At 40.8% G+C, this 17,027-nt stretch overlaps 1 protein-coding gene across 1 annotated transcript in view; it reads right to left on the bottom strand.

Annotated features, from left to right (window-relative positions):
* The window catches only part of kcmf1 (potassium channel modulatory factor 1), a 150,943-nt gene that overhangs the window by 45,095 nt on the left and 88,821 nt on the right, over positions 1-17,027 (bottom strand). The window contains exon 3 of the mRNA XM_073024189.1: positions 14,095-14,234. Within this exon, the coding sequence (XP_072880290.1) occupies positions 14,095-14,234 (140 nt within the window). The remainder of the gene's footprint in view (positions 1-14,094; positions 14,235-17,027) is intronic.

The following is a 17,027-nucleotide window of genomic DNA, read 5'->3' as shown; positions in this document are numbered from 1 at the left end:
ATGGACTATTTGGGCTGAAAGGTGCATTCCTCTGCTATACAACTCTATGAAACCCTAAAAATGTTTCAAGATTAAGTGTGTGTGTGTGTGTGTGTGTGTATATATATATATACATACACACACACACTATATATATAAATAAATAAAAACACACACGCACACACTATATAGAGTTGTAGCATCCAATTTTTTTTACTCAGGTTAAATGAATCTTAAAAATGATACAAGTTGATCTTGAAATTACCACAAGGGGGCAGAATATATTCCAACTGATCATACTCCCTATTGCAGCTCAGAATCAGATTTAATATCACTGGCATGTTGTGAAATCTGTTAACTTTGTGGCAATACAATGCAATACATAATAGAGAAAAAACATGAATTACAGTATGAATATATATATTAGTCAACTATAGGCATCCGTTAGTCTCGTGAGACCACGGATTTGAGACTGGCACTTGCCCAAGCTGCAAGCCTTCCCCTCTCCACAGCACCGATGTTGTCCAAGGGAAGGTCATTAGGACCCAAGCAGCTTGGCACCGGTGTCGCCGCAGAGCAATGTGCTGTTAAGTGCCTTGCTCAAGGACACAACACGCTGCCTGAGCTGACACTTGAACCAATGACCTTCAGATCACTAGACTGATGCCTTATCCACTAGGCCACACGCCAACACAACTAGTCAACTAGGTACTGCAAAAAAGAAAGAAAAAAAAAGTAGTGAGGTTGTGTTCATGGATGGATTCAATGACCATTTAGGAATCGGATGGCAGAAGAGAAGAAGCTGCTCCTGAATCGTTGAGTGTGTGCCTTCAGGTTTCTTTACATCCTTCCTGATGGTAACAATGAGAAGAAGGCATGTCCTGGGTGATGAGGGCCCTTAATGATGGATGCTGCTTTTTTGAGGCACCGTTCCTTGGATACTACTGAGGTTAGTGATGGAACTGACTAATTTTACAACTCTCTGCAGTTGACTTTGATCCTGTGTAGTTACACCCCCCCCCCCAAACGCCATACCAGACGGTGATGTAGTCAGTTAGAAGGCTCTCCACAGTACGTCTGCAGAAATTTGAGTGTTTTTGGTGACATAACAAATCTCCTCAAACTCACAATGAAATATAGCCACTGCCTTGCCTTCTTCATAGACGCATCGATAAGTTGGGTCCAGGTTAGGTCCTCAGAGATACTGGCATCCAGGAACATGAAATTACTCACTCTTTCTACTTCTGATCCCTCAAAGAGGACTGGTGTGTGTTTTGAAGTCCATATTCAGTTCTTTGGTCTTACTGATGTTGTAGCTGTGACATCACTCAGCTAGCTGGTATATCACCTGTGTGCCCTCTCATTACCATCTGAGATTTTGCCAATGATGGTTATATCACCAGCAAATCTGTAGCTGGTATTTGAGCTGTGCCTAGCCACATGGTCAAGGGTGTAGAGAGAAAAGAGCACTGAGGTGGGCCAGTGTTGATTGTCAGCAAATTGGACATATCTGCAGATTATGGTTTTCTGCTTAGGGAGCAGAGCGATGGATGTACAGAGCCCTAGCTTCTGGAGCTTTTCGATCAGAACTGTAGGAATGATGGTGTTAAACACTGAACTGTTGTCAATAAACAGCATCCTGACATAGGCATTTGTATTGTCCAACTACTTGAGTAACCACTTGCCCTTGATTAATATCACTTCCTATGTTCAATCTGCTCCTTAATTGTGGCATTAAGATTCTGAGAAACCTACTGTTAATCTACTCCAAAAAATACAATCAACTCAATACAATCCCTAAAATAGTCCACAGAGGCAGACATTTATATTTACCTTATGCAATCATTTAAATTCTTCATGCCTTTACCCATGCATTGTTCAAAACATACTGAAGAACAGTGACAGTTCAGATAAAAATTCTAGCTAGCTGCTAGGGGTAGTGGCTTGTCCAATCTCGTACTGGCTTTTAATTGTTTGTAACATGTGAAGATCAAAAATAAGCAGGTGTATGGCTCAGTTAAAGTGTGAAGTTGACTCAAAAGCAATTCATAAAGCCATTTAATTGGTCATAGATCACAGAAATATGCTCCTTGATCCAGTATCACCATGACAATCTTTCTGCCCATCTACACCAATCCTATTTAAATATCTTTTAAACACAGTAAGTATCTTTCATCACCTCCCTGGCAGCGCATTCCAGATATCAACCACTTTATACAGAAAGATCAACATTGAGATTCCTTCCTCTCACCTTAATCTTAATGTGAATAGCACAGGATAAAGATTTTGTCTATCCTATTTGTGCCTTTCATAACCTTATATATTTCTTTCAGGTCACTCTACAGCCTCATGGAAAGGCAAGAATATCCTAGCCACCATTTCCCTAAACAAAAGACCTCCAAATGAAGTTACATTCTGGTGAATCTCCTTTGAGCCCTCATTTGCACCAGTTCAATCAAATGCTTTCTACAGAATGGAAACCAGAACTGTACACAATACTCCAAGTATGGCCTAATCAGCATTTTGTAAAGTTACAACATAATGCTCCAAATCCTATATTCTATGCACCAAACAATGAATGCAGTATTTTCCTTCTTTATCAACCTATCAACATATTGCCACTTTCAGAGAACTATGAACTTGGACTTCTAGGTCTTTCTGGTACAAGAAAGAGTTTGGGAACCCTTTGAAATGACCAGATTTTCTGCATTAATTATTCATAGTGTGGTCTGATCATCATCTAAGTCACAATAATACACAAACACAATCTGCCTAAACTAATAACACAAATAATTATCCTTCCATTTTAGTTGTGGGTTGTGGATAGAGTTTTAAACTAAATAGCTGGGGGGGGTGGGTTCAACTGATTGGAGAAGTATGGATAAAGTAAAAGAGAAAAGCAAGGATGGGAGTGCAGAAAAGTCAAGTGCATTAAAGACAAAGATTATTAGATTTTAAAGGCATAATGAGTGTAAGGGCACTTTATCTGAATGCCTGTAGTATTTGTAACAAGTGAACTTCTGGCACAAATCAGTATAAAGGGGTATGATTAAGTGGCCATTAGAGAAAAGTGGTTGCAGGATGGAGAAGATTGGGAATTAAATATCCAAGGATATCAGGTAATACAGAGGGAAGTGGGGTAGTGCTCTTAATTAAGAATGAAATCAGGGCGATAGTGAGAGACGATACAAGATCCAAGGAGTAGAAAGTGAATCCATTTGGGTAGAGATTAGGAATAGTAAAGGGAAAAAGAATCATTGGTGGGAGTTGTCTATAGGCCACTGAATAACAGCAGTAATAAACCAAATATCTGAGACATGTAAGAATGGAACGCCAGTCTATCTTGCACTTAGATTCGGTGAATCAAGTTGGTTGAGGCAGTCTTGAGGAGCACTTCATGGAATGCATGTGTGATAGCTTTCTTGAACAGCATGTTACCGAATCTATAACGGAACATGTTCTCTTGGATCTGGTCCTGTGCAATGAGACAGATAAACACTCTTGTAGTTAGGGATCCTCTTGGAAAGAGTGATCACAGAATGATTGAGTTTCTCATACAAATGGAGGATGCAACAGTTCGAACAAAAACCAGTGTATTATGCCTAAACAAGGGAGACTAAAATGGGATGAGGGAGGAGTTGGAGAGGGTAGACTGGTAACACAGACTATATAGTGGAACGGCTGAGGAACAGTGGAAGACTTTCAAAGAGATTTTTCATGGTGTTCAACAAAAGTATATTCCAGTTAAAAGCAAGGACAGTAAGGGTGGGGAGAGTCAGCCATGGATAACTAAGGAAACAAAGGAAGGCATCAAACTAAAAGCTCGTGCATACAAAGTCGTCAAAAGTAATGGGAGACAGATTGGGAAAACTTTAAAAAGCAACAAACAACCACTAAACAAGCAATAAAGAAATGGAAGACAGATTATGAAAATACACCAGTAGAAAATATAAAAACAAATAGTAAAAGTTTTTATAATTATACAAAGCGGAAAAGGGTGGCCAAAGTAAACATAGGTCCCTTGGAGGACAAGAAGAGGGAACTGATATGGGGCAATGAGGGAATGGCAAAGGCTTTGAATGTCTATTTTGTGCCGGTTTTCACGGTGGAGGACACGTCTAACAGAGATGATATGGATGTGAAGGGAGGTGAGGACCTCAATACAATAGCTATCACTAAAGAAACAGTGCTGAGCAAACATGTGGGCCTAAGGATAGACAAATCCCTTGGTCCTGATGGAATGCATCCCAGGGTACCAAAAGAAATGGCATAGTTGAGACTTTGGTGATAATTTACCAAAATTCTCTGGACTCTTGCAGGTCCCAGCAAACTGGAAAGCAGCGAATATTATGCCACTGTTCAAAAAAGGATGTAAGCAAAAGGCAGGTAACTATAGGCCATTTAGTTTAACATAATTGTTGGGAAAACACCTGAAGCTATTATTAAAGAAGAAATAGCATCTGGAAAGAAATGGATCCATCAGGCAGACACAGCATGGATTCAGCAAAGGCAAGTCCTGTTTGACAAACTTACTGGAGATCTTTGAGGATATAATGAGTTCAGTGGATAGAGGGGAACAGATGGTCAGTATTACTGAATTTCCAGAAGGTGTTCAATAAGGTTGGCATATAAAAAACTTATCCATAAGATAAGGATGCATAAAGTTGGGGTGATGTATTAGCATGGATAGAGAATTGGTTAACCAAAACAAAGTTGGGATTCTCTGGCTGGCAATCTGTGGTGAGTGGTGTGCCACAGGGGTCAGTGCTGGACCCACAACTGTTCACGATATACATTCATGATCTGGAAGAGGGGACCAAGTGTAGTATATCTATGTTTGCTGATGATACTAAATTAGTGGAAAAGCAAATTGTGCAGAAGATATGGAAAGTCTGCAGAGAGATATAGATAGGTTAAGTGAGTGGGCAAGGGTCTGCCAGATAGAGTACAATGTTGGTAAATGCGAGGTCATCCACTTTGGAAGGGAAAATGTAAGGTCAGATTATTGTTTAACGATAAAAGACTGCAGCATGTTGCTGTGCAGAAGAACGTGGGAGTGCTTGTGCATGAATCGCAAAGGATTGGTTTGCACATGCAGCAGGCTATCAAGTAGGTAAATGGAATGTTGGCCTTCATTGCTAGAGGCATTGAATTTAAGAGCAAAGTTATGCTGCAACTGTATAGGGTACTGGTGAGGCCGCATCTGGCTTTAAACTACATGCAGTTTAATCTCCTTACTGGCTTTGGAGATGGTGCAGAGGAGGTTGATTCTAGAGTTGAGGGGTTAGACCATTTGGAGAGATTAAGTCGCCTGAGACTGCACTCACTGGAATTCAGAAGGATGAGAGGAGATTTTATAGAAACATATAAAATTATGAAAGGGATAGATAAGATAGAGGCAGAAAAGTTGTTTCCACTGGTAGGTGAGACTAGAACTAGAGGACATAGCCTCAAGACTTGGGGGAGTAAATTTAGAATGTAGATGAGGAGGAACTGCTTTTCCCAAAGAGTGGTGAATCGGTGGAATTCACTGCCCAATGAAGCAGCGGAGGCTACCACAGTAAATATATTTAAGACGAAGTCGGATAAATTTTTGCATAGTAGGGGAATTAAGAGTAGGTGAAGATGAATCCATGGTCAGATCAGCCATGGTCTTATATAATAGCAGAGCAGGCTCGACAGGCCAGATGGCCTACCCCTGCTCCTATTTCTTACGTTCTTCTGCTTGTCAGTACTGAGTACAGCATTTAAGCAATCACAGTCTAGGTTCAAAAACATGTGTGAACCTCTAGAGTAATACCTTCTAACAAAAGCTATTTGGAGTTAGGTGTTCCAATTAATGAGATGAGATTGGAGGTGTGGGTTGTAGAAGTGCCCTGCCTTATAAAAAAAGACACACAAAGTCAGGTTACTGACAGAGCCTGCTATTCTCAAGAAAGATAGATAGATAGATAGATACTTTATTCATCCCCATGGGGAAATTCAACTTTTTTTCCAATGTCCCATACACTTGTTGTAGCAAAACTAATCACATACAATACTTAACTCAGTAAAAAATATGATATGCATCTAAATCACTATCTCAAAAAGCATTAATAATAGCTTTTAAAAAAAGTTATTAAGTCCTGGCGGTAGAATTGTAAAGCCTAATGGCATTGGGGAGTATTGACCTCTTCATCCTGTCTGAGGAGCATTGCATCGATAGTAACCTGTCGCTGAAACTGCTTCTCTGTCTCTGGATGGTGCTATGTAGAGGATGTTCAGAGTTATCCATAATTGACCGTAGCCTACTCAGCGCCCTTCGCTCAGCTACCGATGTTAAACTCTCCAGTACTTTGCCCACGACAGAGCCCGCCTTCCTTACCAGCTTATTAAGACGTGAGGCGTCCCTCTTCTTAATGCTTCCTCCCCAACACGCCACCACAAAGAAGAGGGCGCTCTCCACAACTGACCTACAGAACATCTTCAGCATCTCACTACAGACATTGAATGACGCCAACCTTCTTAGGAAGTACAGTCGACTCTGTGCCTTCCTGCACAAGGCATCTGTGTTGGCAGTCCAGTCTAGCTTCTCGTCTAACTGTACTCCCAGATACTTGTAGGTCTTAACCTGCTCTGTTTATGTGATCTGTAGATCTGTTTATGTGCACCATGCCTCAATCAAAGTAACTTTCAGAGGACCTTAGAAGAACTGTAGAGATGCATGAAGCTGGAAAAGGCTACAAAAGCATTTCTAAAGACCTGAATATTCATCAGCCCACAGTAAGAGAACTGATCTACAAATGGAGGAAACCCAGTACTGTTGTTACACTCCCTAGGAGTGAGCGCTCTGCAAAGATCAATCCAAGAGCACAACGTGCAACGCTGAAGGATATGAAAAAGAACCAAGGTTAACACCAAAAGACCTGCAGAAATCTCTAGAATTTGCTGATGTCTCTGTTCATGTGTCCAATACAAGAAAAACACTGAACAAGAATGGTGTTCATGGAAGGACACCACGGAGCAAACCACTGCTCTCGCAAAAAAGAACTGCTGCAAGTCAAAACCAGACCACCTGTATGTTTCACAATGCTTCTATGACAATTTTCTGTGGATATATGATATAAAAGTTGAAATTTCTGGCAAAAATGCACACCAATATGCTTGGAGGAAAAAGGAAAAGGGCACCACACACCAACACCAATGAGCATCATGGCTTGGGGCTGCTTTGCTGCTTTAAGGTCTGGACAGCTTGCAATTATTGATGGAATAATTAATTCAAAATTGTATCAAGACATTGTGCTGGAGAATGTCAGGGTAGCAGTCCATCACCTTTAAATTTAATAGAAGTTGCAGGATGCAATAAGACAGTGATCCAAAACATGAGAGTAAATCAACAATAGAATGGTTTAAAAAGCAGAAAATTTGTGTTTTGGAATAGCCAAGTCAGAATCCAGACCTTAAACCAATTGAGATGATGTGGTGTTATGATCCCAGCCCCCTCCCTTGTGAGAATCGCAAGAGCCCTAGTGAAGGGGGGGGGGGGGGGGTCAATGACCCAAGAGAGAGACGTGCGGAAGTTCGCATTTCCATAGGGATGAAAAAAAAGGCGACATTGACTATTGTCTCATAGAGACCACGTGAAAAGCCCTCGGGCAAAGTGGGCTGGTTGAGAGAGAGATCGCATCACCTGCAACCTGATTGACACCTGCGATCCCATGAAGAAGTATAAAGGAGGGTCTGGGGGGGGACAACCCTCAGACGCACCAAGGAGACACCAAGGAAGCACGATACCGATTCCCGTGGGAGCGGGAAGCCATTTTGAAGGAAGCCACGTGCATTAGATTCCTAATTTTGAATCTGTGGCTGGAACCAACGGAAGACCGCTTTTACCTAACAACGGGGAAGCCTGCTCCCCTGATTCCAAGGATTTGCTCCGTAAAGACAACGGGCAAGTGTTTATCCTTTCTCAACCATCTCTCTCTCTCCACAACGTGAAACCCCAGCGGTTCCCAAAAGGGAAAAGCCTGCAGACTTCTGAGTGACTCTTTATATTTCAATTGGACTCAGTATTATCCCCTAGACAACGATAGAGCTTATTTCTGATTGATTATTACTATACCTGTGCTGTAGATTGAGTAGTGACGAATTATATTAGCTGAATGTTTGTATTAACCTTACTTTTGTGCCCCTTTATAAATAAAAACGTTTAAAAATAGTACCATCAGACTTCAGCAGACATATCTATCTTTGCTGGTAAGTGACTCAGTTACGGGGAACGTAACAATTGGGGCCTCGTCTCGTGATTTGACACCAAATTGGAAGGGCCAGTCAATCGGGATTGTAAGTCAAAAAAAAAAATAAAAAAAATTGGGATCTGGTACGCAGGTAGCCAGATGGGAAACCAGCAAAGATGGACGTGGGTGAATTTATGAAAAACCCGACTATGGAGGCGCTAGGGATGGCCACCAAATCAGACTTGTTAAATTTGGGGAAGGGGTTAAACCTCGCAGAGGTGAAGTCGTCCATGAAAAAGCGGGAGGTGCGAAGGGCCATAACTCAGTATTATATTGGGGAGAATGTGTTTGAAGCAGAGGAGTTGGAAAACATCCCTGAAAAAGTACCCGCTAGTATGACGGATCAGTTAGAGATAGAGAGATTACGGTGGGAACATGAAATTAAGTCAAAAGAGCTAGAAGTGGCCGAGAGAGAAAAGGAACGAGCAGAGACAGAGAAACAAAGGATCCATGAATTGGAGCTGGACAGGCGAAGGCAAGAGCGAAGAGCTCAAGGGGTAGAGAGAGGGGAAGGGGACGATTTAGCCGGAGGTAGGATTTGGGCAGCCATGATGCCGACCCGCCGACCGGCGAGTACGGTCTCCCCGTCCCTAGAGTCCCAAAGCTATCGCGCATGCGTGGTCACTCGCAGCCTGTCGAGAAAAGCAGCTGAGAACCAGAGCAGTTTAAATCGGGCCAGTAGTGATTTGGCCAAGACGTTTTTACCGACCCTATACCATGAGGGTTCTGAGGGTGGTAAAACAGAAAGTAGTAAAGTGAAAGGGGGTAAGGGCGAGGAGATAGCCCTCCCCTTAGTGAAGAGAAAGGTCCTAGAGGTAGGAAATAAAGATGAGAAACGGATAAAGCTGTTAAAAGGTCCAGAGTTGGACATGGTTGATCTGTCTGGTTTGGCAGAATTGTTTGGAGAAGTTGAGAGTTCTAAAGGTGTTCCTGATGGTCCCGAGAGTGAAGTGAGGGCAGTCTTAGAGAGGAAGGGTATCCTTGCTGTGGGGAAGTCAGCTGAAATGGCCGAGGAGGTTGTTTCAGCTCGCAGGGTTGCGCCTTCCCCAACGGGGGGCTGCCTAGAGAGTAACTGGAAGGATCGGGGGACGTTAGAATTTGAAAAAGGTACGGGTGTTGAAAGCCTGGAAGAGGCCAATGTCCCGTTTGAGTGTGTCCAAGATGGGGATGCACGTGGTGCTGAACCTAGTCATGGAGCTCAGAAAAAAGCTGAGGTATTTGACTCAGCTGGACGAGACAGTCGTCCTTTTGGAGCAGATAGACTTGGTTCGGAAAAAAAAGGGTTAACCTTGGGAAGTGTGAGTTCCCAGATGGTTGTGCTGAAGGGGGTGTTCAGAGTTAATGTGGAGTTTACGAATGGGAAGATAACTGTTGTTGTGGAGGGAGACAGAAAATCTGTAATTCCCAAATCGAAGGAAGAAAATTTAAAGTGTAGATTGGTGCCGGCGCATCGATTACAGGTTGATTTGGAATGTAAAGGTGCCCCACACGCTATTGTTATTCAAGAAAGCGCTGTGAGGAAGCCGAAATTTAAAAACGGCCGGAGGGAAAGGTTCGAACTGAAACCCATCAGCCTGCATGGTCTGGACAAAAGGGTTAGCTACCTGTGTAACATTAAAGAATTGGGTGGAAATTCCCACGATGGTCTAGGTTTGGGACACGGAGTTAAGAGAATAACCCTTATGGAAAAGAAAGGCGGGAGAGTACCTCGCCAAATTACTCAAGTTCCCCACGGGGGGACTCACCGGAAAAGAGGCGACGGTTAATGGGGATGCCATTTTTAAACAGAAAAGCCGGTTGTACGGGGTTGCGCCAAGGCCTGTGAATGATAAAGACAGCCCCTTTGGAGACCTGCCGGTGAAGTGAAAACGACTGAAACGATTAGTATTCGCATAAACTTTTGTAGGTGCACCTAAGCTAAGATCACACCTCTTTACGTTTTGTTGCTGAAGAAAATAAATAAATAGGTGGTTATTGAACTGAAGTTTGATGCTACCAGACTTGAGTACGGTACGTGATGTTAAGATATTGAAGAAAGGGGCACTGCAATTGTTACCTGTTTAGATACTGACTGGAATGTATAACGGTAGTACTCTGTGAAGAGAAAAGCTTGTGTAGTATGTTAGAGTCCAGAAAAAAAAAAGAAAAAATCCTGTATCAACCTGTTTTTAACCGCTGGTAAAAAACGTTTAAGAGGGGAGGTGTTATGATCCCAGCCCCCTCCCTTGTGAGAATCGCAAGAGCCCTAGTGAAGGGGGGGGGGGGGGGGTCAATGACCCAAGAGAGAGACGTGCGGAAGTTCGCGTTTCCATAGGGATGAAAAAAAAGGCGACATTGACTATTGTCTCATGGAGACCACGTGAAAAGCCCTCGGGCAAAGTGGGCTGGTTGAGAGAGAGATCGCATCACCTGCAACCTGATTGACACCTGCGATCCCGTGAAGAAGTATAAAGGAGGGTCTGAGGGGGGGACAACCCTCAGACGCACCAAGGAGACACCAAGGAAGCACGATACCGATTCCCGTGGGAGCGGGAAGCCATTTTGAAGGAAGCCACGTGCGTTAGATTCCGAATTTTGAATCTGTGGCTGGAACCAATGGAAGACCGCTTTTAACTAACAACGGGGAAGCCTGCTCCCCTGATTCCAAGGATTTGCTCCGTAAAGACAACGAGCAAGTGTTTATCCTTTCTCAACCATCTCTCTCTCTCCACAACGTGAAACCCCAGCAGTTCCCAAAAGGGAAAAGCCTGCAGACTTCTGAGTGACTCTTTATATTTCAATTGGACTCTGTATTATCCCCTAGACAACGATAGAGCTTATTTCTGATTGATTATTACTATACCTGTGCTGTAGATTGAGTAGTGACGAATTATATTAGCTGAATGTTTGTATTAACCTTACTTTTGTGCCCCTTTATAAATAAAAACGTTTAAAAATAGTACCATCAGACTTCAGCAGACATATCTATCTTTGCTGGTAAGTGACTCAGTTACGGGGAACGTAACAGTGGCATGACCTGAAGAGGGCTGTTCATGCAAGGTTGCCCAGAAAGATTGATGAACTGAAAGTTTTGTATAGAGGAATGGTCTAAAATTCCTCCTCACTGTTGCACAAATCTGATCAGAAGCTATAGGAATGTCTGGTGGAAGTACCGTAGATTCCGGATTTTAAGCCGCTACTTTTTTCCCACATTTTGAACAGCTTTGAACTCTGCGGCCTTTAATACAGAGCGGCTAATACATGGTTTTTTTTCATGCCGCCAAAAACATTTTGCCTCGTAACAGTAGACCAATAAAATTGATGAGTAGTTCACAGAGGTCCAATGAAATTGTACGATAAATCAAGCGCACTTTCACAATTAAATTATTGTAAATCAGTCATTTGTACTCACCCTCATCAACATGGAAAACACTCGAAGAAAAGCATTGTGCTGCCTTTATGGCAGTTATTTAGTTTATAATATTTTCGCATAGTAATTCATTTTCTAGTTAAAGTTAGAAGAGTTTTAACTATATTTGTTTTCTGTACTACATCGCGGGATGCTATGACGTCACACCCGGTTTCGCCGCGTCTTGTGGGATACCGGTTTGCGATAAACGGGACGGCGGAGGGGAGCGGCGGAGCGAAAACGCTGCTTTTAAGTTAAAGGCGATCAATAACTTTTCCTGGTAGGCTGCAGTATATATATTTTTTACCAGTCGTTAGGAGATATTGGAATGTTGTTCAGTAAAGAAGTATACGCAACGTATATTTAAAAGTAGCCGCGTTACAGGCACGGTTCGAAAAAAAGCATTTGCAATATGTATTTGTTTTTGTTACCATATGGATTTAATTAAAAGTTAAAAAATCCTCACGTGTAATATCTTTCTGTGTAAATATCTCATATTACAACGTGGGACACCTGCGGCCGAAAATCCGGTGCGGCCTTTACAAGTAAAAAATTGATTTTATTTCTAAAATTAGAGCCAGCGGCTTTTAATCAGGTGCGCTCTGTAGTCCGGAATCTACGGTAATTGCTGCTAAATAAGGTTCTATCAGTTATTAAATACATACTTTTTCCAGCCTGGACAAGGAATCAGTAAATAACGTGCTCAATAAAGACATGAAATGCACAATTGATTGTGTTATTAGTTCAGGCAGACTGTGTTTGTCTATTATTTTGACTTAAATGAAGATCAGACCACATTTTATGAGTAATTAATACAGAAAACCTGGAAATGGCAAAGGGTTCACAAACTTTTCCTTTCAACTGTATATGCCCTCATTGTCATAGAGTATTAAATATTTGGAACTACTATTTCTTCAAGCTATACCAGAACTTCAAGCAAAAAGAAATCAAATTAAACTGTTGCCTTTCATATATAAATAAGTCATGTTTTTACAGGTTCAAATCAAATAAATCATATTGATAATATTCAAATTGAATAAAACAGGCATGTATAGATGAAATTTAAGATGGACGACATATTTTGATGTAACAGCTTAGTGGAATGAAAGTATAATGGAGTTTTATCACCAGTTCATAAGACTTTGAAAGTAATTCAGGATAATAAGAATACTGGGAATGCTATTGAAAATTCAGCAAAATAAATTAAAATAAAGTCCTAAACACTAAAATAAAAATAAGATTTCTAGAGTTTTGTCCACAGTACTATATTTCATTCTAAAGGAAAACGTAATAGAGCACAGAGACTGCTCCTTCATCACAACTCATCCATGTTGACCAAGCTGCCTATCTAAGACCCACATTTGGCCAACTTCCCTCTAAATCCTCCATTTACCAGTCCACAACAATGATACTGAGGTTTTTGTTTTTATACAGGCACCATCAGGAGTATGGCCATGAAAATTTTAAGAAACATGTATATGTGCAATTACAGCCAAACAGTAAACTAATGACATTAGAGATGGGAAAGAATAAATTAAGGCTTAGGTTGGTTTAAGACATATTACTGAGTACTGAGGTCACACTTGGAAAGAACCCTCAGAAATATAAGGCAAAACATGCTGAAGGAAATATATTTCAAGGAGAGTTGAATGGAAACAAACAATGCAAGATGCACAGAAGGAATTGGCACCTCAAGAGCAGGAGATTGGAGTAACCTATGATTTTATGTAACACAGAGACAGCGGTGGTAATTGTATATCTCTCAGTGAGAAAACGCAATCATGAATTCTTAACAATCTGAATTCAATGACAAAAGAATAGGACAGCAGAGGAACAGTAACGGCTTGGAATACTGTTGAGATATAGAAGAAATTAAAGCTGAAATGCCTCACTGACAGGAAGATGATAAAGAGTAAAGGTCATACAAAAGGAGGGCAAAAACAAAGTAGACAAAACCAGGCTTGGCTCTGAAGCAGCATCCAAACTACACATGAAAGTAGATAGAAATGAATTCAAAACAAAAATCACTGGCATGGCAAAAATAATGGTGAATGAGCACTAGGTGCAAAAGAAAATGGAGAAGGGTTAGTTCTGGAGCACTGAAAGCAAAAGTTAGATTGTTTACTTGAATTTCCTTAACAAGTAAATTGAGTGAATTCATCTTGGAGTAATGGTCATTAACAAGCACCGTAGAGGTTAAAGGTTCACAGCCACCATAACATGATTTAAAATTAAACTCAATATACTGAAACAACAATGAGTGTACCATTTTATTAAGTCAAACAATCATTAAGTAATTCATGTAAGGCATCACAACCCCAACCCAGTATGGCCAAAGCAACTTCGCGCTGGACTCAATTCCATCAAGACAACTTAAGGGCCATAAAATAGCCCTGTAAGTCTCATCCACATCATAAAACATTTGTTCGTAAAGTCCTAAGTGCCTCTTACCACTTCTGTTGATGTTTCTGCATGCTCTGAAGTAACATGTTCTTGGAGAGTTGTTTCAGTGAACCCCATTTTCCCACAGTAAGGACAAGTAAAAGCCTGTGGCTGTTCAACTGACAAGGCTTCCCCACCGTAATACAAATCTGCAAAACAATAATGTATAGGTTAACACATACAGCAGCCTGAATATTTTACAAGTGTATAAATACCAAAGGACAATTCTCTCCAAAATAAACCTGATCTACGCAAAATTATCAAGTCAAGCTGTAAACTCAATGTATACATTTTAAACATTATTTAATATTAATTTTGCAGCAATTTCTTAAAAACATTCTCCTCCTTAGTACAGAGAACAAAAATGAAAACATATGCAATTTGTCAAGCTTGTTGACTAAAGGAAAAAGGATGGGATTTAATGTACTTGCAAATTTAACCATATAACAATTACAGCACGGAAACAGGCCATCTCAGTCCTTCTAGTCCATGCCAAACGCTTACTCTTACCTAGTCCCACCGACCTGCACTCAGCCCATAACGCTCCGTTCCTTTCCTGTCCATATACCTATCCAATTTTTTTTTTAAATGACAATATCAAACCTGCCTCTACCACTTCTACTGGAAGCTCGTTCCACACAGCTACCACTGTTACACCTAAACTTTTGCCCCCTAACTCTCAACTCATGTCCTCTTGTTTGAGTCTCCCCTACTCTCAATGGAAAAAGCCTATCCACGTCAATTCTATCTATCCCCCCATAATTTTAAATACCTCTATCAAGTCCCCCCTCAACTTTCTACGCTCCAAAGAATAAAGACCTTACTTGTTCAGCCTTTCCCTGTAACTTAGGTGCTGAAACCCAGGTAATACTCTAGTAAATCTCCTCTGTACTCTCTCTAATTTGTTGACATCTTTCCTATAATTCGGTGACCAGAACTGTACACAATACTCCAAACTTGGCCTTAACAATGCCATGTACAATTTTAACATTACATCCCAACTCCTATACTCAATGCTCTGATTTATAAAGGTCAGCATACCAAAAGCTTTCTTCACCACCCTATCCACATGAGATTCCACCTTCAGGGAACTATGCACCATTATTCCTAGATCACTCTGTTCTACTGCATTCCTCAATGCCCTACCATTTACTATGTATGTCCTATTTGGATTATTCCTACCAGAATGTAGCACCTCACACTTATCAGCTTTAAACTCCATCTGCCATCGCTCAGCCCACTTTTCTAATTGGCCTAAATCTCTCTGCAAGCATTGAAAACCTACTTCGTTATCGAAAGAAATTTAACAGAATTGTATGACCTCTAAGACTGAGCGGGTTAATCGTAAGATTTAGAATTGAGGTCTTAGAATGTACGAGAACATACTATCAAAGAAGTTAAAGCAAAGATACAATCAGTGTTCAAGAATAAATAGATGGTTGATGGAAAAGAGTACATGGGAATATAGTAGTAACCTTCATTGTTGCTAGGACTGATTGGTCGACAGAATTTGTCTTCATGCACATGTAATACCACATCAATACTTTGCAAAGGAAGCTGACAGTTCAAAGTGAGTCTCTTACAAGAAACCAGCACATTTAGGAGGCAATGTATTTCTACTGATCACTGAACATCACACTCTAAAACAAGCTATTAAAGCCGTCTTTATGTTAAAATGTAATGCATGCTTCATGTTATGGATGGGTTTTACTTTAAAATAAATTGGGGTAACTCAAGCACTAATTTCATCTAAAACTAATTTTTTTCAACTATTTAAAGCTCATGCATGTATACTTCTGTAAATATAATTGAATTCTGCTTGCCATGGTTACAGCAGAATGACTGGAAATGGGCAGATTTTAATCACAGCATCAATGGTGACAACAAACCAAGCTGAATCAATTTATCTGATCCACCAATGAATGCAGTAATGGGAAGGTACAGAAATACACAAAGTCTGAAATATTGAATATATCAGACCAAGAGAGAAAGGCACAGGTGAACTGGCAAGAGGGCTGGTCTGGTACTGGGTGCCACAGTAGCATAGTGGTCCACGTGACACTACTGCAGCTTGGGGCATTTCAGAGTTTGGAGTTCAACTCTGGAGCTATCTGAAGTATGTTTGTATGTTCTCCCAGGTGCTTTGGTTTCCTCCCACAGCCCAAAGATGGACTGGTTAGTAGGTTAATTGTTCATTGTAACATTGTCCTCTGATTAGGCTGGTGTTAAATAGGTGGGTTGTTGGGTGATGCGGCTCATTGGGTTGGAAGTGCCTATTCTGCACTATCTTTAAATAAATAAACACCAGTAGGCACAGGACAAAAGGAAAAGGGTCAGTGAGAATTAATTGACAATAGCACAGCACTGAATCAGAGATTTTACTGTCTCTAATAACCTAAAAAGCACTGGAAATCTTTAATGTTAATAAACATAATGTGCCAATTTTAGAAAACTATCTATATGATATTCTCACCTCTTTCCATACTTTACAACTGAAAATATTTGGCTGTCTGCCTTTGCGAAATGATTGAGACAGTTGAGAATATTCATCAATAAAGAACACGTTTAAGTGCAAACATCAAGTATTTTAATGTAATACCTTCACTAAAGCATGATGTTCAATAACAGAAGATTAAGATGGAAAATGGGAACTGAGTCAACCACTAACAGTGACTCAATCTTCCATGATGTGGCCGAGTTGACTCGCCAGCCTTTCATTTTTAGAATTTTAACAAGTGGCAGTGACAGCTGCAAGAAAGAGTCAAACTCCCTTAACAGTTAGCTTTAGAAGATGTTCCTACTCGCTACTATTCTAACAGGTATGATGCTCAAAGATGCACATGCTGCAGCTACTCTGTGTCATTACACATTTTAACCTACAGAAGCACCTCATACAAATATGGTTCTTGTTAACCACTGCACAGGCCTTGTTGGTGAACTAT

Source organism: Hemitrygon akajei, chromosome 2 (assembly GCF_048418815.1).
Source record: "Hemitrygon akajei chromosome 2, sHemAka1.3, whole genome shotgun sequence".
Taxonomy (NCBI): Eukaryota; Metazoa; Chordata; class Chondrichthyes; order Myliobatiformes; family Dasyatidae; genus Hemitrygon; species Hemitrygon akajei.
Note: the sequence above shows the minus strand (reverse complement) of the source record. Positions and strands in the feature narration are given on the sequence as shown.